This window comes from Protopterus annectens, chromosome 12.part0 (genome assembly GCF_019279795.1).
Source record: "Protopterus annectens isolate FY-2018-M chromosome 12.part0, PAN1.0, whole genome shotgun sequence".
In the NCBI taxonomy this organism is placed as follows: domain Eukaryota; kingdom Metazoa; phylum Chordata; order Ceratodontiformes; family Protopteridae; genus Protopterus; species Protopterus annectens.
The window spans coordinates 747,147,323-747,173,913 of NC_056746.1; the positions used below are offsets into that span (position 1 = coordinate 747,147,323).

At 40.2% G+C, this 26,591-nt stretch overlaps 1 protein-coding gene across 1 annotated transcript in view; it reads left to right on the forward strand.

Annotated features, from left to right (window-relative positions):
- XPO6 (exportin 6) overlaps positions 1-26,591 on the forward strand; it is a gene marked incomplete in the record, with an annotated part of 1,798,279 nt that overhangs the window by 1,648,278 nt on the left and 123,410 nt on the right. Inside the window, 1 exon segment of the mRNA XM_044089811.1 lies at positions 15,278-15,376. Coding sequence (XP_043945746.1) covers positions 15,278-15,376 — 99 coding nt within the window.

Genomic DNA, 26,591 nt, shown 5'->3' on the forward strand with positions numbered 1-26,591 from the left:
CTTGCCGCGCGGTGCCCGAAGCAGAAGCAGTTCGCAAGTGCCGGTCGGTCAGCTCCTGTGTTTTCAGTTACCGAAGTCATCTAAAAGCTAAGTACCCCGTTGGGGAACATTTTTTCTTGCCTCAGCCGATGTCAGAACAAATTGAGAAAGTTAATAATTGTTTGTCTTGTGGTAAACAAATACCTCATAAGGACTTCCATTCTTACTGCCTCCCTTGCCTGGGCCCAGACCATGACGTCTCGGCCTGTGCTGCCTGTGCTTGCTTTAATAAGCGCACTCTCAGGTGCCGGGCAGAGTTTGCCAAAGACTTTTTTGGCAAATCCTACGCTTACAACATGCCGTCGGAACAACCGACAGCACAAACTACCAAAAAACGAAAGGACCGGGACCGTCATCCTCAGCCCGCGACTTCCACCGATATAACGCCTAAGCCCTCTGCGAGTGCTTCGGTCCCTTTGGAAGCGGTAATACAACCGCTCCAGGCCGACGACACCGCATTAACTCATCCCTCTGTCTCAGAGACTACACCGGTGCCGGTTGTTGATTTTCCTCCGGAAACCGAAGTTCTGGATCTACCCGACACCATTCCCGTGGACAAAGTTACCCTTGCACGTGGGGCAGCTAGGCTTCCTGTATCCATGTCAATCAAGGCCTTTGCACGTGCTAAGGCCGCCAGCCAGGCCAAGGTCCATCGTAAACCTACTTCTCAGGCCCCTTCTTCTGAAAGACAAATCATGTCTCTGGCTGCAGATTTAATCTCTCTTATCAGGGGATCTCAGCCTCACCCAGACAGAGGTTCTCAGCCGCCTGCAGAAAAAAGGCCTAGAACTGAGCAGGCAGACAACCTCTCTTCAGATGAAGCCTCTGGGGATTCAGAGCATTCAGATACCCAAGAAGAATCCTTCCAGGCCGATGAGGACTCTGATGCTGAGGAATCTATTCCCTCTGCCTCTCCTCCAGAGGATTTTTCTTTCGGTGAAGTCCTCCACTCCATGAGGGAACATTTTAAGTGGCAGGGTCAGGAATTTTCTGATTCTAGGAAAAGGCTACGTACCTTCCTTAAGTTACCCCAGCACAGACCTTTAGCTATCCCTCCAGTTTTGGATGTCCTAGATGATGTTTTCTCCGACTCCAGTGCTTCCCCTGATTCTCTCCCTCATGCGCCTGTCAAGCCAGACAGATATTACAGGGTCCCTGACACTCACAAGCATCTCTTTAAGGCCCACTCTGTGGATCTAGAAACTATTTCACAGGGCCCCAAAGGAGTGGCTACCTCCTCAGCCAAGAATCCACTGCCAGCTGACAGGGAAGCAAGGAGAGATGGGGTAAAAAAGTTTATACCTCTTCCACCCTTGCCATGAGGTCACTTAACTGCCTTTTTCATATGTTTCAGTACCAGGATTATTTACTGGATGATTTGCAGAAAAAATAGCCTCTCCTGAGCCTATAGATAGAAAGGCATTGCAGGATTTGGTTCATAATACCGAGCAGGTTAGTAATCATTTTCTACAGTGTGGTTATGATGCATTGGAGGCTTCATATAGGGCAGCTATGACAGGGGCTGTTATCCGTAGACATGCTTGGTTGAAAGAACAGCCACTGCCAGATCATGTTAAAGTAAAGCTCCTGGACGCACCTGTGGATAAACAGAAGCTTTTTGGTACTAATGCTCAGGATGTGTTGAAATCTATTGAGGAGAAGGCAAAATCAGTACAGACAGTAAAGGATTTCCTCCAGGTTCAGTCACCAAGGTTCAGCAGGAATTGGCCTTCAAAGAATTGGTCCTTTCCAGACTCTGACAAGTTTCAAAGGGGAAAGAACAGGCATGCACGAGGTAGAGGGCAATACCGAGGCTCCTACACGGGATGCCAATGGCAACCACAAAATCAGAGAAGTGGCACAGGTAGTTCACCTGCACCACAGGGACAATCACAATGACTTACCTTTCACTCCTCCTACCAAGGCTCAAAGAGAAGCACCCCAAGGCGGAAAATTATCTCTATTCTCAAAAAACTGGCACATTATAACAAAGGACAATTGGATTCTGGACATAATAGACAGAGGTTACAGGTTCCACTTCCATACCTTACCAACAGGACAAGGCATGCCAAACCTGCCACAAAATCAAAGGGCAGAGGCACTCATAGAAGTCTCAAAGCTGTTACAAATAAAAGCAATAGAAGGTTCCTCCTCAGGAACAAGGCCAGGGATTTTATTCAAGACTGTTCCTTGTTCCAAGAAAAGAAAAACAATGGAGGCCTATATTGGACTTGTCCGTTCTAAATTATTTTCTCATGGTGCCAAAATTCAAGATGCTGACGTTACAGCAACTTCTTCCCATGCTGGGCAAGGGGTCTTGGCTGGTTACTCTGGACCTCAAGGAGGCATACCTGCATGTCCCTATCAGACACAGTTGCAGAAGATACCTCAGATTTCTTGCAGGAACGGAGCACTATCAATTCTCAGCATTGCCATTTGGCTTATCTACTGCGCCCAGAGTATTCACGAAATGCCTGGCATCAGTAGTGGCACATTGCACACTCCAGGGGATTCAAATATACCCTTACCTGGACGACTGCCTAATACAAGCAGACAGCAAACAGACCTTGATAAAACACTTGGATTACGTCATTCAATTGCTGCATGCTTTGGGATACACAGTCGACATTCAAAAATCAAGATTACTGCCATCCCAAGAGATTACTTTTCTAGGAGCAAAACTGGACACACAGCTACAAATGGCTTTCCTCACAGAGGAGAAACAAGTGCATTTTACAGCTTACTTCAAAGGCCTAGCAAAATTAACCCACCTGACCGCAAGGAAGACCTTGCCAGGCCCTCGGGTTCATGGCATCTTGCATTCTTCTAATCCCTCTGGCAAGACTACACATGAGAAAGCTGCAATGGTACCTAAAAAGCTTGTGGTCGCAACACAGCCACAACCTAGAAGACATAATACCACTCATACCATGCCTGCAAAGGGAATTTTTGTGGTGGGCTCAAGCAAGTCACTTAAACGAAGGCATGCTTTTCAACAAACCTCCAACAAGTCAAACTATTATAACAGACTCCTCAGACCATGGATGGGGGGCGCACATGGACGGCAGATGCATTCAAGGGCAATGGACTCCCATGGAGATGCATCAGCACATAAATCAAAAAGAGATGTTGGCAGTGATACATGCAATAGAAGCCTTTGGAAAATCTCTCCAGCAAGGTCATCTGCTAATAAGGACAGACAACACCACTGTCATGTGGTACATAAACAAACAAGGGAGCACTCATTCCTACCCTCTCTGCAGACTAACAATGATTCTTTGGGAAAAGTCCCTGAAACTGAACATCTACTTGCAATCCCAGTTTGTTCCGGGCAAGGACAATGTTCTGGCAGACAGGTTGAGCAGAAATTTCTTGGATCCAAACGAATGGATGCTACACCCACGCATTTTCTCACAAATAACATCTGCATGGGGAAGACCAGACATAGACCTCTTTGCATCTCATCTCAATCATCACCTGGAAAGGTTCTGCACAAGGATACACCATCCTCTAGCTTGGAGAACGGATGCTCTTTCCTTCAGCTGGAATGCTCTAACAATTTATGCATTCCCTCCGCTACCTTTGCTCACCAAGGTGTTACTGAAGATCAAGGCAGAACAACCAAGAGGAATCTTGATAGCTCCAGACTGGCCAAGGCAACACTGGTATCCACTACTACTGAGCATAACTCACACCAAACCGTGGCCCTTGCCTCAATGGCCTCTGCTCCTGACTCAACACAGTTACAAGACTGTTCATCAGAACCTGCAAGCCTTAAAGCTGACAGCTTGTAGAGTTCCATGACTCAGACCCATGACTCCCTCTCCGAAAAAGTTCAGGAAATTTTGCTGGAGGAACGCAGAACCTCCACCAGAAAAACCTATTCGGCCAAATGGAAGAGATTCACCATCTGGAATGTCAAGGGCCAGGATGCATCACTGATGAACATACCTCAGATATTAGAATACTTGGCAGAAATGTTTCACAGTGGCCTCTCATACTCTTCCATCAAAATCCACGCTTCAGCTATCTCAGCACATTACAACTGTGATCCACCTGTGTTTTCGCATCCCTTGCTAAGACAGCTTCTAAGAGGCATAAAGAATATCAAACCTCCAAGGAAGCAACCAATTCCTGCGTGGGACCTCAATTACATCTTGGAAAAGTAACTCTTCCTCCTTTTGAACCAGCAGCATCTTCAGAAATGCAATTTCTCTCTTGGAAAATGGTTTTCCTGTTGGCAGTCACCTCAGCAAGAAGAGTCTCTGAGATACAGGCCCTCATGGCAGTTCCTCCTTTTCTCATCTTTCATCAGGACAGAGTTTCCCTTAGGACCAATCCTTCATTCATGCCTAAGGTGATATCCAGAGTGTCTCTAAACCAAGCAATTCACCTGCCTACTTTCTTTCCTAACCCTCAAAATAAAGGGAAAAAGCTGCTGCATACTTTAGACATTCACAGACAACTACGCTACTACTTGGACAGGACAAAGTCCACCAGGAAGTCTGACCAACTGTTTGTAGCCTATGCTGCTGGAGTGCAGGGAAAAGCAGTCACCAAACTATCTCAAAATGGATTGGACACTGCATCAGATTCTGTTATTCTTTTCATGGAAAAAGTGTGCCAGCTAATATTAGACCACACTCCACCAGAGCTATGGCCACATCCACAGCTTTTCTAAGAGGAGTGGCTACAAAATATATTCTAGAGGCTGCTACATGGAGCTCCGTGCAAACATTTACCAAACACTACAACCTGCCATTATACTCCAGATCCCGAGCAGGCTTTGCTTCGGCAGTCTTGCAGGGCCTTCTAGCTACACCATCTCTTGCTTAGTCCTACCACCCCCAGCTTGGCTATGGTATTCAACCCATATGTCAGGACTGCAGTTGCATTCTTGAAGGACATAGTACAGTTTTGTACCTACCATAAATGTAGATGTCCGATAGATATGCAACTGCAGTCAGGTTTTCCCTCCCTCCTACCCCTCTTTTTTCCCCTTTTGGGTCCTTTTTCCCCTTACCTATCAGCTGGGGATATATATATATATTATGGTGTATCTGTTTATTACTGCTGTGCATGTCTGGTTTTATCTGTTTATCCATTCACAAAATTTAGCCTTCCTTGGAGGGCACCTGGCATCTGGGGCAAGAAACACTGAAGAAGATGGCGTCGGCTGATGCCTTTATACTCCAGCCGCTCTGACGTCGGGGAGGAGGCGACATTGGCCGACGCTGGACCCAGACTTTGGAATCTGGCCGACCGAAGGGCTGCCTGAGGCAGGACAACCCATATGTCAGGACTGCAGTTGCATATCTATCGGACATCTACATTTATGGTAGGTACAAAACTGTACTTTTTGTGTTGTGGTTCCTTTAAAATGTGTTTTACCTTGTCATGTCATTCATTGTTAATTTCCTGTGTGAAATGATGCAAGTAATGTGTAGGATAGGATCGGTTATTTAAGCAGTGTTTTGCACTTTGTATTCTGATGAAGTCAAGTGGAGTGTGACGAAAGCGCTTAATTGAATAAAGAAGAGTTTTCCTTTTATCCGGATCTGTGGTATTGTTAGCTGCCTACTTCGTTATCTGTTTTTCTACATCCCCCAGATTGGCCATGTCCCAGTAGGGTGGAGGATATCCCTCTGCATAAAGGGGGACCATCTACTGACTAGTGCAATTACAGTCCCATAAGTTTGACTGTTATATGTAAGGACATGAAAGGATTATTATGGAGCTGATAATGACAAAGGAAACCTCCAAACACTAGACCCATCTCAGTTTGGCTTTGTCAAGGGCAGGTCATGCCTACTGAATCTGGTGGATTTCTTTGAGAAAGTCACAAATGCCATGGATGAGGGTAAAACGGTACATACCGCTAACCTTGACATACTCAAGGCATTTGACATAATTTCCCAATCAGGTATTATAAATAAACTCACAAAACTGGGTGTGTAAGTCCCTACATCACCAGATGGATAGTCAGTTTGGCTCATGGACAGGATACATGGTTTAAAGTGGGTGAATCCAGATCCAGCAAAAGGCCAGTTACTAGTGTTGTGCCACAGGGCTCAGTGCTGGGGACCACCCCTATTCAGAATATACTTCTCTGAAGTCAAGCCCAATATGGAAAGCCTCTAGATAACTGTTTGCCAACAACTGCAAGCTGGAGGCAATCATTAAACCCCCCCCAGCGATGTAAATATCCTTCAAGAGGGTGTAGATCAGACAAATGATTGGTGCCTGAGCCATGGCCTAAAACAAAATGCATTGTCATACCCATTGGGAAGTCAGGTAATCCTGCAGATTAAAACATCAATAGCACACCCCTAAGAGTAGACTCACAGGTGAGAGATGTAGTTACACAGATAGCTAGTAAGCCTGAATTTAGACCACCATCTGTCCACAGTGGTGAAGACGTCCTGTGTGGCATAACTCATAAGTAAAGGTATGGCATCTAGATTCAAGGAAATTATAATCCTGCTGTACTTGGCTGTCATCAGACCAATGAGAGTATTGTGCACCATTTGGTACGTGCTTGATGCACAGAAGCTGGAGCAATCACCGAGGTTCCTCACAAAGAAAACACAGGGAGTAAACAACATGTCCTGTGAGGATAGACTAAAAGACCTATCCCTTTTCTCTGTCTCCTATTAACTTAAGGGGTGACCTATGCCTATCCTACGTGGCACTCCGAAATCCAGCTCTGATGGAACTGCTGCACATCATAAGTCAAAGAGTGTGAGGGTCACCCAATCTAGGGATCTAAACATAAGTCAGCGATTCAAACAAAACATGCTGGAGAGACAGGTGTGTGTCTCAGAGATTGCCCCCTCTTTGAGATAGGCTTTCCTATTCATGTTAAGCAATACCTTTCCATGGAAAGGTTCTGCTTAACATGAATAGGAAAGCCTATCTCAAAGAAGGGGCAATCTCTGAGACAGGTGTGTGTGTGTCTCAGAGATTGCCCCTTCTTTGAGATAGGCTTTCCTATTCATGTTAAGCAGAACCTTTCCATGGCCCTCTTCAAACACTGTTTAGATCAATGCATGGGGAATTGCAAATTCACATCTGGGGAAGTTCCTATTTCCCTTATGAACAAGGGCTGTCTAACATACTCAAGGGATAGGCACAAACCCATGCTATCCTTTTGCTCCTAGAAGCCATATATTGACTATAATCTGGTTATATTGGCTAGGCTTGCAGGGGCTGTTAAGTTGTTAGCCTAGTCATCTCCTATGAACCTTTATTCTGATAAAACAAGTTGTTGTGGAACACAAAAAGCTTGCAATTCATCATTGATAGTCAGTGATTAAGGTTTACTACTCTGGGACCTGCGTCTAACTACAGCAGAAGTTCAGAAGGCTCACAAGAGGCTGTGGTGCATCCAGGACTAAACCTAAAGCTACAATTTCCAGAGCTATCTTTATACATTTTTGCCTAAATATTGCCCAACTAATAACATATTTTTCATTTGTCATTTTTAAGGACTTAATTGCATTGTTATGGAGATAATTTAAGTATCCTGTTTCTGGACCTGTCAGTCTGTGTCTGTTTGTTTATTTTTATTTTACATTTGTTGACCGGGTTAGTCCGACTGGATGCATGTCCATTTTCAGCGGAGGCCCGGGGAGAAAAGCCGCAAGGTTAAGCAGATGTAGCATTACATAATACCAGCATTACATATTACAAACATACAGAGATTACATAAGTAAGCAAATCAGGATTAAATTAAATTACACAGTAAACCAGTTAACAGATTTTTACACATTCTAGAGAGAGTTTGCCAGGCTTGATACATTGACATAGCTATTTAAGTGACAAATGTTGTTTGAGTCTAGTTTTAAATTGACCTAAGGTGGAAAGTAAGGTAATAGCTGGAAGAGAGTTTCAGGATCTACTTACACAGTTGGAAAAGAGAGAATCACCGGCTGTGTTATTATCTGAATTAGTAGTTTGTTAGAGGATCGAAGTGGTCTAGGATTGTTATAGGGGGTGATAATATTTTTAAGTGCAGGAGTATTGTCCGGATTATAAAGGATTTTATAGGCCATAATCAGTTGGTTATACTGGATTAGGCTGGGGAGTTCAAGCCACCCAAGCTGATTTAGATTGATGCAATGATGTGTCCTAAAAGGCAGCCCAGTGGCAAACCTGGCAATGTGGTTGTAGCAAATTGAGAGTTTAAGGACAGTCTTGTTTAAATTCGAGTAGAGGGATGCATACAGAAGGGTTGAAAGAAGGTGAGAGTGAGCTATGGCAATTTTAGCTGGAGGGGTTAGGAAGGCTTTTATTCTGTAAAGTGACCCTCGTTTTTTATTGATGGTTTTGATAGTTTGGTTAACATGTAGGTCAAATTTGAGATTATTGTCTATGATGACACCTAATAGTTTTGTAGATGGGTCAGGGGAGATTATTGTGCCATCATTTGATTTTATTGTAAAGATGAAAGCGGTAGACCTACGTGTTGGTGAAAATAACAGCATTTTAGTTTTTTGGGATTTAGGATCAGTCGATGTACAGAAAGCCAGTTTTCTATTGTATTAAAGGTGGTCTGGGTAGCTGACCATAACTGTACTGGAGATGTGGCTGAGAAAATCAGAGTAGTCATCAGCATATTGGATGCACCTGACGTTTGGGATAACAGTATAAAGGTCGTTAATGAAGATTGAGAACAGCAAGGGCCCTAGTATAGAGCCTTTTGGTACTCCAAGGGTGGTAGGTAGAAGGTTAGAGAGTTTGTTCTGCCAGAGGACAGCCTGCTGTCAACCATTCAGGTAGGATTGAAACCATTGGAGGGCTCCAGTATCTAGACAAAATGTTTGCAGGGTGTGGATTAAAAGTTGGTGATCAACCATATCGAATGCCTTGGAAAGATCCAAAAAGAGGGCTGAGGATATATAATTATTGTTGCGATTATGGTTTATGGTGTTAGTAAAGGCTAGGAGGGCTGAAGTAGTGCTGTGATGAGGACGGAAGCCATGCTGAGTGTCTGCCATAAGGCGATTTTGGATTAGGTGGTGCATGAGTTGTCTATGAATACATTTTTCCATAATCTTTGCAAGTGGGGAGAGTATAGCTATTGGCCTGTAATTGGAGAATTCAGTAGAGCTGCCTCCTTTGTGAAATGGGATTACATAGGATATTTTCCAGATGGTGGGAATTTTAGCTTCTACTATGGTTCGATTGATTAGTATTGAGACGGGGTAAGCAATAGCATCAGCTGATTTTTGTAGTTACTCGGCAGGGAGTTGATCAGCAGAAAGTGTAGTGGGTTTTAATTTTTTGATCAAGGTACGGATAAGTGAAGTGGCGACTGGTTGGAAACTGAACGCGAGTAGGTTTCTAGGGGTGCTACTTTCAGGACCAGGGGAGCTAGGAGGTTGTTGGCTAGCTGGCTAGCTAGGGCTTGAATTGTCTCCGCAGGGATTGGGGTTGAAGTTTGTCCAGGATGTAGTAGATTATGTAATCCTACCCAAAACTTCTGAGGGTTATTTTGATTTACTGTCTGTAAATTACAGTAGTATTGTTTTTTGTCTTGTAAAATTGATTTTTTGGTTTTGTTCCTGGATTGCCTGTATTTAATTTGATCTTGAGGTTCTTTAGAAGAACGCCATAAAGGCCATGCTTTGTTTCTAAGGGTAATTTTGAGTTTAGACTATAGAAAGCCATGGTGCAGTTTTTGCCTTGGTTCTCTTTGAACGAACAGGTGCATGCAAATCAAGGATCTCAAGGAATTTGTTAAAGCATGCTACTGCTTCCTCTAAGAGGAGGTGTTTTAGGATAGACCAATTACATGAGTTTAGTTCTTGTTGGAATTTGGCAGGGTCAAAGTTTTTATTGTTTCTAACATTTCTGAGTAAGGGTTGTTGGGAATTAATGGTTTTGTGCTTAATTACATATGTGAGAAGGTGATCGCTTAGGCCATTAAGGAGGGTACCAGAGGTGTACAGTTGGGGGTGACTGAGTACCCCGTCAAGTATACTTTCTTTTTGGTTGGGTTTACCTATCCTGGTAGGGGTGGATATGATTTGTGTAAATTCATGCAGGTTAATATGGGTGGTTGGGGATTCTGAGGAACAGGTGCCCCAGTCTGTGTTAAAGTCTCCAAGTAGTAGGGTTTCTTGGGGGTAGTGACATGATAGCCAGTGCAGGATATCTTCAAATGTAGATATATTGTTACCTGGGGGAATGTACATACAGATATTAATCCATTTATTTTTATTAAGTTGCAATTTGGTGGCAAGAATCTGAGTTATTAATCTGAGGAGGTTGTATTACATCTATGGTGACATTCAACTCAGATTTATAGAGTACAGCTACCCCACCCCCCTTCCTCAAAGCACGATCCAGCCTGTGTATGTTGTACCCAGGTGGTAACACTTCATTGTCTTTTAGTGTTAGGTTTTAACCAGGTTTCAGATAAACAGAGAATCTCGGGGGAGTGGACATCCAGAAGTGCATGCAATTCATGTACCTAATGCTTCTAATATTGAAATGACTGACTAGGAGAGAGTTGGTTGGCTAGATATTCATGCATTGGTATCCATCTGCTTTCACTTAGCATACTTGTCACTTTAAACTTTTATTCATTCTTGTGCCTGGTGCACTCTGTTTCACATTTCTCCTTTTTTGCAGTTAATTTCAAAAGGTTAAGCTTCTTAAGTACTTATGCAAGGCATTTCTTTTAATGATGTTCTTAGTGTTTCACTGTTGCAGTCATTACATTTGGGTAATCTGCTGGCAGGTTGCCCTCAGTCGGCCTGATTAACAAAGTCTTGGGTCCTGCGTCGGTCGCTGTCCCTTCTTCCATGATGTCAGGTCATCAGGGGTATAAAACATGCAGCTGACGCCATTACATCAGTCTTTCTTGCCATGTGGTGCCCAAATCAGAAGCAGTTCACAAGTGCCGGTCAGCCTACTCCTGAAATTTTCATTTTCGAGTTTCAGAGCCGAAGTCTTCAACTAAAAGCTAAGTACCCCATTGGCGAAACTTTGTTGCTCCCTGCCAATGTCAGTAAAAGTTAATAATTGCATTACTTGTGGAAAGCATAAAGATTTTCATTCGTACTGTATCCTTGCCTAGGCCCTGACCAGGACGTACCTTGCTGTCGGTTTTGTGCTTTTATTTAATCAGCTCACTGTCCATCGTCTGTATATTTTTCTCTCTAAATATTTTAGTTCTTGGTTTAATTATCCAGAAATGTCGTCAGTTAGTCATCCGACTACAGGGATTCCGAAAAAAGCAAAGATAATGACAGAGACAGGCCGCCGAGGTCCAAAGCTGCCGACGATGCTTCTCCTAAGCCAGTTGCCAGTTTACCGGTACTCAGTGAGGTGCTTTCGCAGCCCATGATACCCACTACTTCTGACTCGCAAGGCCTCTACTGAGGCCAATTCGGAGACCGGTATGCCGTGAGATGCTTCAACTATGGAACCCGCGGATGTCTCTACCTTGGATGGGTCCAGAGCCACTGTGCATGCACCAGCTTCTGAGGGTGTATTCAGGTCTATGGACTTGCATATTAAATTGACCCCTCCTTCATTACTTAGACCTAAATCTCGATCCATGTCTAAAAAAACTGACGCCCAGGCGACATGCTCAGGTCTCTATGCCTAAAAAACAAATAAGAATGGCTGAAAATCTAATAACTCTAATCAGGGGTAGCCACTCTTCCCCTCCCCCTCTTCTAAGAGGCTAAGGACTGAGCTTGATTATGAATAATCTGATCAGGATTCTGTTTTTTTCTGACTCTTCTGATGACCTGGATTTGCCCTTACCTACTTATAAGGATTCTGATGCAGAGGACTCTATTCCCTCTGCTTCCCCTCCTGAGGATTTTTCTTTTGGGGAAACCTTACATACTCTAAGGGAGCATTTCCACTGGGAAAGCCAGAAATTTTCTGATTCAAAAAAGCGGCTTGGGGATTTCCTTCTCCTACCTCAGCATAGGCCTTTGGCTATTCCTCCTGTACTAGACATTGTTGATGATGCTTTCTTGGAATCCAGTTTGGCCCCTGATTCCCTGCATCCTGCTCCCAGTAAACGTGACAGATACTACAAGGTCCCTGAGTCCCACAAGTTCCTTTTCAAAAATCCTACTGCAGATCCAGTAACTATTTCACAGGGGCTCAAGGGCATTAAGGTTTCTACTGCTAAAATTCCTACCCCTTCTGATAGAGACTCCAGGGCGCTGGATAGATGGGGTAAGAACGTTTACACTTCTGCAACCTTGGCCTTAAACTGCCAGTTTCATATGTTAAAATATCAGCAACATGTTATTGGACTGCTTAAACAGAAAATTATGTTGATTCCTGACTGTGTGGAAAATAAAGAATTACAGGATTTAATACATTCTGCCGAACAAGTTGGAAAACACTTTGCAATGTGGTTTTGATTCATTAGAGGCCTCTTGCAGGGCTGCTGTTACTGGGTCTGTGCTCAGAAGGCATGCTTGGCTTAAGGAGCAATCTTTGCCTGATCGTGCTGAAGCTAAATTGTTGGATGCTCCTTTAAATCAGGACTGCCTGTTTGGCAACAAAGCTGAGGAAGTTCTTAAAAAGGTGGAAGATAAAGCTAAATCTATGCAAACTGTTAAAGATGTTTTTTACAAGTTCAGCCCCCTAGATTTAGTAGGCACTGGCCCTCTAAGAAGTGGTCCTTTCCAGCCCCTTCCAGGTCTTCTCAAGCCAAACCCAGACACAGCAAAAACCCCAGGTTTCAGTCCCAGGGGACTCGCAGAACTAAGCGGTGGGGGAGCCTCCACTTCCAAGTCTGAGAATAAGACTCCCCCTATGGTAAACTGTCTCCATGACTTCCTTTTAAAATTTCCAAGCACTTATCTGACTGCCGCTTTGGGGGGAAAGATTGCTCTTCATGCAAAGAACTGGGAACTCATTACCCAGGACAAATGGGTTTTAAATAGTGTCCCAGGGATACAGATTTCACTTCCACACATTTCCAACACCGAGTGGGTGGCCGGACCTACCCCCAAATCAGTTGGCAGAGGCCCAAAAACAAGTACTTTCTCTCAAGCATGGGGGCTATTGAACTGGTACCAGAAGAGGAAAATGGACAAGGTTTTCTACTAGAGACTTAAAAGACAATTCATGGTGTCCTATCCAGGACCTCTCTACTCTAAACACCTTTTTGGAGATTCCAAAATTCAAGGTGCTAACTTTTCACCATTTGCTTCCTGTGCTAGGCAAAGATGCCTGATTGGCAACACTGGATTTAAAGGAAGCCTACCTGCACATCCCAATCGGGGACTCTTGCAGAAGATTCCTACGCTTCAAAACAGGCTGCATGCACCATCAGTTCTCTGCACTGCTGTTTGGCTTATCTACTGCACCCAGGATATTCACAAAGTGCCTTGCTCCCGTCATTGCATTTTGCAGGCAAAGAAATATTCAAATATAACCATACCTGGACTATTGTCTAATTCAGGCAGAAAGTCAGGACATACTTTTGAATCATCTGGCATTTCTAGAAAAGGTGCTAACTTGTCTGGGGTACACCATAAACGAAAATAAATCACATCTGGAACCCTGTCAACAAATTATATTCCTGGGAGCAAGCTTGAACACAACTTCCCAGATGGCTTTCCTCACGCCAGAGAAACAAATTCATTTGACAACTTCAAACTAATGACCACAAAAACCCTGCTTTCTGCAAGGCAAATACTGCAAGCCTTTGGGTTCACTGCCTCCTGCATTCTACTAATTCTGTATGCAAGACTGCATATGAGGAAACTACAATGGTATCTAAAAAGCTTATGGTGGCAACATTCTTAGGATCTAGAAACAATGATTCCTGTCATACCTTGTCTATGGTTAGAGTTCCTTTGGTGGGCAGAGGCCTGTAGTCCAAAACAAGGGACTACCATTCACTCTACCCCCTGCTTCCCAAACCCTAACAGATGCATCAGACAATGCATGGGGGGCTCACCTGGCAGGGAAGTGCATTCAGGACAAATGGAACCCAAGTCGAATGCACCTGCATATCAATCAGAAAGAAATGTTAGCTGTACAGAATGCTCTGACAGCCTTCAAGGACCACATTCTTCCAGGACAACTAATGGTAAAGAACGGACAACAGGACTGATTTCCCTTTTATGCTCTTTTAATACCATAATTCATAACCAGGGAAGATTCCTTGCCCTTGTTGGGTGCTTAACTTTACCAGTATAGTTAGCATGACTGCATAAGAATACAAAGAAAGTTAGTGTGCATTTGCATGCATTTATTTTTTCAGTAAGACACTTTTTGTAATAACACTTTTGGGTCACCTCACTAAATTCTGCCAGTTAGAGCCTCCATATGCTGCCATTTTAGAGGCATTTTGAGGGACAACCAAACAATTACAGTCCTCCTTTTCTGCCCTGGAGGTGTGCACTGTGTAGCTTCAGTTGCCCATGTCATGTCCCCACTTCTGCAGGGCAATACCTCAAAACCTCTTAGCACAATAAGTTTGAGCCAAACCCAAAAGTAATGGAAGTAAAAGGCCAAAAAAATCAGGGATATATTTTAAATATTGCTCTTATAAACTTTGTTGTTGCAGTAACAGGTTTTGCATGGGCTTAAGTTTTCTGAAGGTTATGAACTCTGAAACTTGAATAACTGTCACATTTAGTAATTTCAATCCTCAGTAATTTGTCATAAAGTCACAAGTTTTATGAGGAGCAGACCAAAAGTATCAGCCAAAATTGAGCAGTTGAGAATTATGATACTGGCTCATCTCTATTTTAGAAGTCTGCACCTCTTTGAACTTACTGCTGGTTGGCCTAGAGTCTCTCACTGCAGTTAATCCTGTCACAGCCGCAATAGCTTGATCCTATACCCCTCCCCCAGGAAGAAAGCCGTCTGTTGCTATTGCTTCCCTCCTTGTGAAACCTGGGCTACAAAGTAAACTGTTATTGTTTAAGATGATTTCATGATTCCATTTTGGTGAGTTTGATGTTACTTCACTATCAGGCATTTGTATAAAGTTAAACTAGGAAAACCATTTTCTTGCCTTGTGCAGTTTTCTTCTAGTGAAGGATGCACTGTTTCCTGTTGTAGCTGCATCAGCAGTGGTGGAAGAACATGAATAATGAAGCAAGAAATATGTTAAGATTATAATACAAATTACCTACAGTTGTACAGCTCAGATTTAAAATGAGAATGGGCAGGATTTCTTATTGTTTTTGGAACCTGAACAGTTACAGTTCATGTCATATTTACCGTTTTCCCCATCCAGGCTTTTGGTCAATCGTTTTTACAGCCAGATATTCACATATTCAAGCAAAATCTAACATACCTGGAGTCTGTTAATACCAAGCAAAAGCTGTACCATAAGGTAAAAGCATTTGTCTTCTTTTGTTGCCTACATTTCTTCAACATGTATTATGTTTCATTTCATATAAATGATTTAATTTCAATGTCCTTTGTATTGCTGGAAAATTAATAGACTTCTTTCAGATAACTTGTATGTTATGCCTAAGTGTTTGCAGTATTGTTGACCTAATCCAATATATCACTGGCTCATTTACTGATGTGTGCAGCACAGAGTTTTCTTTTCTTAATTTTTCAACAATAATATTCATATTCATCTTTGTACACCAGTCTTGTTGAAAACAAAGTTTTTTCTCATATTAGTTTACAGATATCTTTTAAATCTCCTGTCAAATGTAGAAGCCGTATTGAAACACCTCCCACCATCCTGCTTTAATTACAGCATGCAGGCAACACATAGTTCTTACCTTACAGATAAAATATATATTTTTTTGTGATTTATAAACAATTCTGAAGTAACTAACTGCCAATTAAATCAATATTTTGGCAGGAAAAAAATATATGTGGTGGTTAGCTTTTTGCCAGATGGGTAATTTAGTGGGTTGACAATTAACCTAGTTATTTAACAGCTGTAGAAACATTACAGCTTTAGCACTTACCCAGTCAGTAATAGAACTGCAAACTGGCTGCATGTTATAATAAATGCACAATATTGGGAGACGTTTAGACTTCCACATATATTGTCAGTTTTAAGTTACTTTTTACAAAAACTCTTGAAACAGTTTCCAGCAAGAGTGTTTGCATGTATAAAGATGCATGCCACGCTTGTTTAAAAATGAAGTTTACAAAAATTGTTTTTATATAATCTGTGTTTAGTGCTGTTAAAGAATGATTGTGTTGTATATTCCATGTTAAATCTACTGGGTTTTGTATTTACTCCACTGACTGCTGCAGTAGCCTTAGCTGTATGGGTTATATCCTGCCAAGGATGTAAAAGGCCAGCTTCCAAAGCTTTAGGGCACATTCCACGCTACCAAACTGACAATTAGCTCGAGCTGAGCTAACTAGAAGACACATTTGAGTGTGAAGCCCTTCAGAGCTTTACTGCTGCTGAAGTACTAGTACACTCCTCTGAGGATTTAGAGGATCGACAGTCAGCTTGTGCTTTTCTTTGCTGGGCAGATGAGTTCCTTTTGGGGGGAAAACTTCCATTTTCTTAATTTTTTTGATATTTTTCACCTTCCTCTTCTGCAAAGTTATTTTAAAGATAGGAGTGCTGTCATTTAATGGACTGTCTCGAGACTAACATTCTTTTAAAAGGAGCTATTGTTTCTTTCCGTCAATTTAAAGATATTGTAAATTAACTGAAAACATTTTCTGTGGAGAGTTTTTTTTTTTATTTTTCTGTTATGGGCTGCCATAGTGTTTGAGCTTTTTACTGTTTTTTTTTTTCTGTAAAAAAAAGTAACTTTTGTGGACAGGTAGTTCTGCCTGCATTTGCTGCTTGCCTTCCTGGGAAAGAGGCACCAGTTTGGCTTGACTGTGGAACAGATTACTGGTCCTATAGTCAGTTCCAGCCACAAAAAGAAAAAAGTTAAGCAAAACGGTCTTTGTCAATACAGCAGGCTAGCAGTTTGTCTCAGCCATAGGTGGGTAACTCTGCTGTGGCTTTTTGTTGTACACTTAGTTAACAGAATCCCTCTGGTGTAGCACCTGCAGCCTCTATAGACCGGGGGTTAGCCACATCCTCTGTGGCTGTTCCCCTCATTGGGCAAGGGAGAGCCACTCTTGTCAGTTCTGGGAGAGGGAATAGGGAAGGCTTCCTTGTTGTGTCAAAATGCTGTGCCCATTCTTCGGGAAGCAGCTACTTCCATTAGTAACACAGTTGGCCCAATTTTCCTATCAAAAAGAAACAGGAAACCATGCATGTCTGTCTAACATTACTTAACAACAGGAGAAACTGTGTGTGTCTGGAATGTTTGGCTCATACTTTTGGTCTGTTCCTCTTAAAATTTGTTTGTTTCTGGTAAATTGGTGAGAACTGAATGCACTAAATGAAGTAATGATAGCCATTTAAGTTTGTCTTCCTGTCTTTCAGAAAAATGCATGGTAAGTTTGGTAACAAAACATTTTATTCTAGCAACTTTTCTAAGATTATACAAGCGATGTTTAAAATGTGTCCAGTGAACATCATTGCTACACACAAAAAATGGTTACCATTTAGTACAGGGTTTGGGCTGAGGGGGGGGCATATTTTGGTTGTCCTTCAGTTTGCATTTGAAAGTTGGCATCCCACAATTCCACTGGAGTGGGTGGGGTTACATAATTATTTATGCAAATTTTATGTTAATCCGCTTACAGATTTGTACCTATTTTTCATGGGTCTTGTCCAGATTTTTGATGTTTCCAGGTTGAGAGGTATGACTTCTTCCTGGGCTATGGAAGCTGGTACTGTTTTAAGGAAGTTTGCTTGGTTGCATCCTCAGAGCTTCCCAGATATAAAAATGAAATTTTAAATTCATCCTTGGATTGGGGTTTAGTGTCTGGCCCCTCTGCTGCAAAGATGATAAAGTGTGATGAAAGGGGCAAACTGATCCAAGGAATCTCTTAAGATTTTTCAGACCTCTTTTTCCAAATTCTCCAAGGGATTTTCTTTCTCCTCATCCAATTTTGACAAAAACAGAATGAACAGCCACAACAAAATTCAGGTAAACTGATGTTAAGAAGAAATGGCAAGGGGGTTCCAAAAAGAATTCTCAAACCTCCCAAAACCAAGGGCTGTCCAAGTCTGAATGACTATTCAAAAGACTTTGACCCCCTTCCACCCTGGCCCGTTTTCTCTTCCAGAAAGTCTGATTCTCCATTTTTCTCTTTGGCAACAGATTGCTTTTCAGTACCCAGTTGTCTGAAATATTTGTCAAGGTTATATATGGCAGTGTGAGGAAATTCCCCCTTTCCAGTGGACCATTCCTCATCCTGCAGATCAGAAATGTTTTTCTACCTGTTGTTTATCACATGCTGTCCCAAAGAGGAATAGAAACCAATTCCTCCTTCCCAGGTTGTGGAAGGGATTTTATACAAGGATGCTTCTAGTGCCAAGAAAGAAAATGCTTTGAGAGCAGTTCTGGATCTTTCTTTCTTAAACATGTTGTGACAGTGCCAAAATTCAAAATATTGTCACTTCACAACCTGTTGCCTCTTCTTTTTCAAGTTTCCTGTTATCACTAAACTTAAAAGATGCGTGTCATCACATCCCTATTCATCCAGACTTAAGGTTTTGTTTGTGTGTGTCTGGATCACATTATCAGTTTTCTGCTTTACCCTTTGGACTGTCCACTGTCCCAAGACTGTTCTCAGTGTCTAGCTCCGATTATACCTCATGGCAGGCTAAAGAGTATCCACATTTTTCCATATTTAGATAACTTGTTTGTCTATGCAGAGCCTTTTTCAAGGTTATCTAGAACTATTTCTAATGTTTTCCTTTAAGACCTTGATCACTGTGAGGAATACCTCAACATTTGAGGTGTCATAACATCTGTGATCCTTCTGATACCCCTGGCAAGACTCCACATGAGAAAGATACATCGGTATCTGAAATCTCTTTGGTCCCAGCATCAAACACCCCTTATCTTTTCAAATCCCCATGCTGGGGTTTGTCAGAAGAGAAATATATTCGTGGAGACAGTAGATCTCCTTAAATCCAGGTCTCCCCTTCTCTCTCCCTGCTCCATAGCAGTCAGTCACCACAGATGTGTTTAACTTTGTTTGGGGAGAATTTTCAGGAGCGATACAAGTCCTGGGGGTCTGGGACACTAAGGACAGATGTAAGCACACAAATATCAAAGAGATGCTTGCTCTGATTAAGGCACTCAACTCTCTGAACCATCTTCAGTGCCCAGGAGCTCTTCAAGTGATTACAGACTATTGTTGTAAAAGACAAAACTCCAAAGCTAAGCGTAGAAGTTAACCAGAAACTTTAATGATTAGCACTTTCGTATGTTCAAAAACAATTGGACTTCATCAGATAACAGTTCAAGTCATTCAGTCTTTTATAACAAACAAACCTCCCTAGTAATTAGTTAAATCAGCCAATTACAAACTAGTCAATCCTATATTAAAGTGACAGATACAAAAATTCCTTAAAATTTCACTGTTACCTTACCTAAAGGTATTTCTTTAAAACCATGTATGTTTTCATATTAAAATTCACTTTTTGATAAAAAAACATGAATTTACACTCCGCAATAACCATATTGTCACTACTCAAAAGAACTTAAAATTATATATGAATCATATGAAACATGCAATACACAAAAAGTAGTCAAAGGATGTTGAAATAAAATGAAATGAAGCTTTATCCTATCTTTCTAAGGCCCTTAATTTAAGCAGAGAGTAAATGTAACTAAGCTCATTCAGCCCTGACCATGAACATGCATTCAGTCTGAGTTGCCAAAGCAACTCCTTCCTTTCCAGATGAAGGTGTAAAGGTCCACCCCTTGGATCAGACTGAATCTGGTCTATCACCATTTATTTGAATGAGTGATTTGGGCATTCACTAATATGCTTCGCCAAAGAACTAGTATCCTTACTTTTCTTAATATTATATTTGAGTTCCTAAATTCTGTCTCTGAGTCTACTTTCCGTCTTGAACCCGAGACGGAATTCGCAAGTAGCCAGATAAACCACAAATCTTGAATTACAGTTGTACTTATTTTTCAACTGAAAAACATCCACTCTTACCGTGAATGTATTCCCTGTTTTTATTTTAGTACAATAGGGGCAAAAACCACATCTAAACATTGCCCCTGAATTACTTTTTTTCTCATAGTTCATATTCCCAAAAATATTTTTAAAATTAGAACCCTTTCGATGCACTATACTAGGTGTAACACTCACTTTCATTCTAATCTGCTTATCATTCAGTAATATTTGCCAATTTTTATTTAGTACCCATCTAATTAAATTTTGTTGGCTGTAATGAAGCCCAAACTGTACTGGGTGCTGAAATTATTCACTACATCCAAATTATCAAGTACATTATGATCCTGACTAGAAACTGCTGTATTCTCATTACCATTAAGTGAATTATTAAATTTACTTGTATCATCATCATTATTAAACAAAATGGGGTGGTAAAAAATATTCTCCCTTTTATTCATAACTTCCATTTTAACCTCACTCAACAGATCCGGTGGATATCCGCTCCTTGAGAACATATCACACTCCTTAATGAATTCAGTTTCCTCCGACACCATCCTTGCAGCTCTCATAAGCTGGCCTTTCACCACTGATCTCTTCTGGTGATAAGGGTGTGTGCTGGTAAAGTGCAAGAATACGTTCGAATATGTGGGTTTTCAATAAATTGACACATTTTTTGATTCAGTCTTTCATTAAATGAACATCCAAATAAAGTTCCTCATGACTCTCATCCTGACTAAACTTTAAAAATTGGGTTGTATTATTTATATAATCAATAAACTCTGATAGCTCTTGTTCAGTCCCCTTCCAGATGATACAAATGTCCAGGTACCTTGTATATAACCGTACTTTACAGCTATATTCATTAGTACAAAATTATGCTTCCAATGTGCCATCACCATATTGGCAAAGACAGCCCCACATGGTGAGCCCATTGCTACCCCCACGTTCTTTTAAAAAAAAAAAAAAAAAAAAAAAAAAATTTATGAACACTAATATAATAAGAAAAGTAAGGATGGCAAAAGCCAGGGCACCTTTTTGGCTGGGCTTGTATAGGCTCCAGGGCCAATAGCCTAGTACCTACCTATGAACCTAAAAACCTGCCTTCAAAATATATATAATTATTCCTAAGGACCAGGTCTAATAATACTTCATATAAATATAATTTGCTTTGAGAAACACTTTTCTCGTGCAAAAACTGCAAAACCCACTGAATTCCCAGTCCTTGGGGTATGACAGTGTACAAATCTTTGACATCTGTGGTGACTAGTATGTCTTTCTCAAAAAGTTCCAAATTGTTAATACTCAAAAAAGGCCATGAGTCTTTACAGATTTGATCTTCCCTTTATAAATAACCCTTAAGTGTAGTGTCCAAAATGTTTAGCACATCCTGATGTAATCAAATTCCTACCGTCTACTATAGGAATCATAGGAGGATTATCCACAGATTTGTGTATTTTAGGTACACTGAACAGGGAAGGAATTCTAGGGGAAGCCATATTAAGATAAACTCATCCACTGATATTGTGTCTTTTATAAAAAAGTCATTCAAAGTATGATAGATTTTCTTTTTAGCTACATTCATTTCATTCAGAGACTTCAAACAGCATATAAAGAGGATACACCACGACAATCGAAGCCAACCAAATAAACTTCAAAAATATTCCAAAAACGAGGTTTATTGAGACAAAAGTAAACAGTGAGCGCTTTCACGTCCACAGGACGCTTCATCAGACTTAATTATATATCTCCATTAGACATTTTATATAGTATTAAAGAGACTCCTATTGGATAGCTGCTACAAAGACTTGGATAATAAAATGCTTATTCATTGGTACATATAAAGAGGAGAAATTAACACATCACATTCAGTAACTACTAAAAATATTATAAGTAGACAAAAATGTCTATATATAAAAATATATTAAAAAACATATATCTATATATGCACACAAAAAACTATTATTTAATCATAATTAATATAGTTGTGTGTAACTCCATCAGTGTTTAAAAGGCTTATCTATTAAAAATGGTCTCAAAGAAACTTTGTCATTGAGACCATGACCCCTGTCTGCTGCTAATTTAATTATCCACTGTACTTCCTTTTCTGTATTGTTCTGCATACACCCTAATCTTTCTGTACTGAAAATATGTTCCAATACTAAAAAGTTAAAAACATGTGTGCTATCTCTCTGTAAGACTTGATTTGCCAGAGCGTTCGTCTCATTCTCCTTATTAATAGCATAAATGTGTTCCCTGATGAGCTCTCTCAATGTTCTAGTCTAATCTTGACTGACATTCAGTTAAATAATCTTCGTTCTGATATTACTACTACGACAGCTTTGGATAATAGATTGCTTCTATTAAAAAAGAAAAAACTTGAACGTGATTGTTCTGATTTCTCAAGCGGGAACGTTTTTTAATGGCCGAGGGAATCCACTCGACCATTTAATGATGTTACAACAGCTATCACTAGCAATCGCTTGACTGAGCGTTCATCTTCTTTGGTTCCCCTCTACTTCCAGTCCAGTTACCTCTGTAGTGTCAGAAACGCGAGACGCTAAGCAGCCTCCATGTGCACAACCGTTTTTGACTGTGGATAACCCTTCTTATGACTGCTTGGGAACAGATGAACAAGTAGTTTGTAAAAAAACTGTGCTACCTGCTGGACCTAATCGATGTGATGCAGGATATGATATCAACCATCTCCATTTTCCTTTACCATTTCGAATGGAGAACAAACCAGCTTGGAGCCCCCCAGTACAGGGGAAGGAATCGAAAAACTTCAGAAGGTCAGTTAGAGTTTCAACGCAAGTCGTTGAGACCAATACAGCGGACTTAGTAGTGAACATTTCGGGTTATACACTGACAGAACATGAGTTATCTGTTCTAAATAGAGGTCTTTCATTCATCCCTTCTCAGAATGTGGATGTGAGTGAACTTATTGTTGATATTAAACAATTTACTAGAAATGTTGCTTTAGCACTACAATTTAGTAATGCTAATACTATTGATACTAATGTTCATTTTAAAAAACCTTCTGTTTATGTACCATCCTTACATCCCTTACTAGATTGTTTTGAGAAAGCTTGCATGAATGATGATCTGTTACAATTTGAAAATAATATTATTAAACCTGAGTTTTTTAATTTAACAAAGGAGGAAAAACTGGCATTAGACACTTTGAAGAATAATATAGATATAGTCATAAGACCTGCAGACAAGGGAGGAGCAACGGTAGTCTTAGATAAAGCTTACTATGACATTACAATTACAGAACTACTAACAGATAGCAGTACTTATGTTCAACTTGATTTTACAGGTTTAGACAAACTTATTAAAGTGATGCATGCTGATCTATATGACATGTTTATGTGTGATATAATAGATGAGAGCTTGTATAATTATTTTTTAGTTGAGAAACCTCTAATTCCAGTGTTTAGAGGTCTTCCAAAAATACACAAGGACATGAGTAGTCCTCCACTTAGACCAATTGTCTCTGGTAGAGGCTGGTTGACAGAGAGCATTTTGATCTTCTTAGAGAAACAACTAAGGCCAGTAGTAGATAGAACTATGTTTATTCTTCGTGATACTCAACATTTTTTAGAGACTAGCGAATTATAATACAGGAGATGAAATAAATGATTCTGACTACTTGGTCACGTTGGATGTTACAGCTCTATTCACGAGTATACCTAATGACGTGGGGATAGAATACTTGAGGTTGTTTTTACTACATAACGGTATGCCTAATAACAAGGTTATTATGATTACTATGCTGTTGGATTTGGTGCTTTCGAATAATGTTTTTACATCACAGAGTAACTACTACCTTCAAGTTAAGGGTGTAGCGATGGGCACATGTGCCAACTCATATGCTAACTTGGTTTTAGCATATTGGGAGTCCACTTATATTTTAGAACATGCAATCTATTTCAAATATATTAGATGCTATAGAAGATTTGTGGACGATGTGTTTTTAATTTGGAGAGGGGATCTTACTACCCTTCAGGAATTTATTACATATGCTAATGGCACCACCACATTTTTAGAGCTGACCAGTACTACATCTCAAATAAAAATTGAGTTCCTAGATGTATTACTTAGGAAAGAAAATGGGAGACTTACAACAGAGGTTTTTCGTAAACCCTGTAGAAGAAATGCTATACTTCATAGAGATAGCATGCATCCTCCACATATATACAAAAACATTATTAAGAATCAAGCTGCGCATTTTTCTAGAATCACCAGTGATGATTCAGTATTTGTAGAAGCCATAGGGAATATAGAAGCAGAATTTATAGACAGAGGCTATCATAAGAAAGAACTTATTGATTTACATACGATAGAACGTGAAGGAAAGGATAGACCCTATATTCGTAGGACTACGTCCTTACCTAGGAGTAAGTATAACCATGCCAACAATAAAAAAAGGATAGCAATATCGTACACTAACAATAATACTTCTGTGGTTAACACTATTAAGAAGCATTGAAATATTCTACAACTTGATGAGAATATTATGAAAATAGTGGGAGATAGACCAGCTTTTAGTTATAAGAATACTAAGTCTTTAAAGAGACTATTTTGCTATGAGAATAATAGACATGTTGGCATAGTTTCTCAGAGGAAAGGTGCACATGCCTGTCGTACCTGCAACCAATATAGTTATATTAAGAACTCCAATGAATTCATACATCCAGACACAGGAAAGAGATACGAGTTTAATAAGTATGCGGATTGTAAAAGTAGGAATGTGGTTTATTTAGGTCAATGTAAGAAATGCCAATATTTTTATGTAGGCATGACTACTAGAACATTGAGAGCATATCAGGGAACACATTTATGCTATTAAGGAGAATGAGACGAACGCTCTGGCAAATCATGTCTTAGAGAGAGATAGCACACATGTTTTTAACTTTTTAGTATTGGAACATATTTTCAGTACAGAAAGATTAGGGTGTATGCGGAACAATACAGAAAAGAAGTAAGTAAAGTGGATAATTAAATTAGCAGCAGACAGGGGTCATGGTCTCAATGACAAAGTTTCTTTGAGACCATTTTTAATAGATAAGCCTTTTAAACACTGATGGAGTTACACACTCAACTATATTAATTATGATTAAGTAATAGTTTTTTTGTGTGCATATATATATATATATATATATATATATATATATATATATATATATATATATACACATACATATGTTTTTTAATATATTTTTATATATAGACATTTTTGTCTACTTACTGTAATATTTTTAGTAGTTACTGAATGTGTTAATTTCTCCTCTTTATATGTACCAATGAATAAGCCTTTTATTATCCAAGTCTTTGTAGCAGCTATCCAATAGGAGTCTCTTTAATACTATATAAAATGTCTAATGGAGATATATAATTAAGTCTGATGAAGTGTCCTGTGGACGTGAAAGTGCTCACTGTTTTCTTTTGTCTCAATAAACCTCGTTTTTGGAATATTTTTGAAGTTTATTTGGTTGGCTTCGATTTTCGTGGTGTATCCTCTTTATATGCTGTTTGGACTTGCTTGTTTTTGAGAGGGTACTTTATCCTGGTTTGTGTTCTACACGTTTTCCTCATTGAGAGACTTCTTGATAAGCATCCGTAGTCAGTATATCAAACATTCTGGTGTAATCACAAATGTCCATAGCTACTAAACCTCCCCCTTTATCAGGCTTCATGAGCCTTATTTTTGTTGTTTCAAAAACTTTATTTCATATTCTGCCCTTGTAGTATTAAATTGAATTTTCCCTCTTTGATTCTTTTCTAATATACAGTCCACATACTTTCAAAAACTTGTAAAGTAGGATGTAATGGGTGGTTAAAAGTGTTTGGAATATTATGTGATAAAAGGTTAACAGTGCTTGGAATAACGTGTAGCCTGAGTGTGTTATTCATTAGTAAACAACAACTTTAAGTTGACTTTCCTAAGAAACATCTTTAAATCTATCAGAACATTTGGTACATTCAATTTAGTATCAGGAACAAATGTTAACTCTTTAGATAGTAAGTCCGCCATCTGGTAGAAAAATTGTATATTGCAAAATCACATTCAGTAGTCATGTTTTTTTTAAAACACAATTATATATGATGTTTGACTGACCTGTACTAAAAAGTCCGTCCAAAGAATCATTACTGGTGAAATGTACAGCAAAGGAGTCATGCAAATGTTCAGTAGTAGTTATTGTTTTCTCCACAAAAAATTCTAGCTGGAATTAATTCCAACGTCTGTTGTTTCTCTGTGGTGCTTTTTTCAGTGGAGGTTGTGGCCATTTTGTAGTATTCCTTTGCTGCCCCTGGTAAACTGTTTGAAAATCCGAGTGGTGAGTTTCCACAAAATTGGGCTCATTTTGAGGGGGCTGGTTAGTTTTCTTGTTAATCCTTTCGAACCTTCTCAGGTTAGGAAAGTCTTGGATGTTCATGTTTCACTGTTGCAGTCATTACATTTGGGTTATCTGCTTGCAGTAGCCCTCAGTCTGCCTGATTAACACAGTCTTGGGTCCTGCGTCGGTTGCTGTCCCTTCTTCCATGACGTCAGGTCGTCAGGGGTATAAAACATG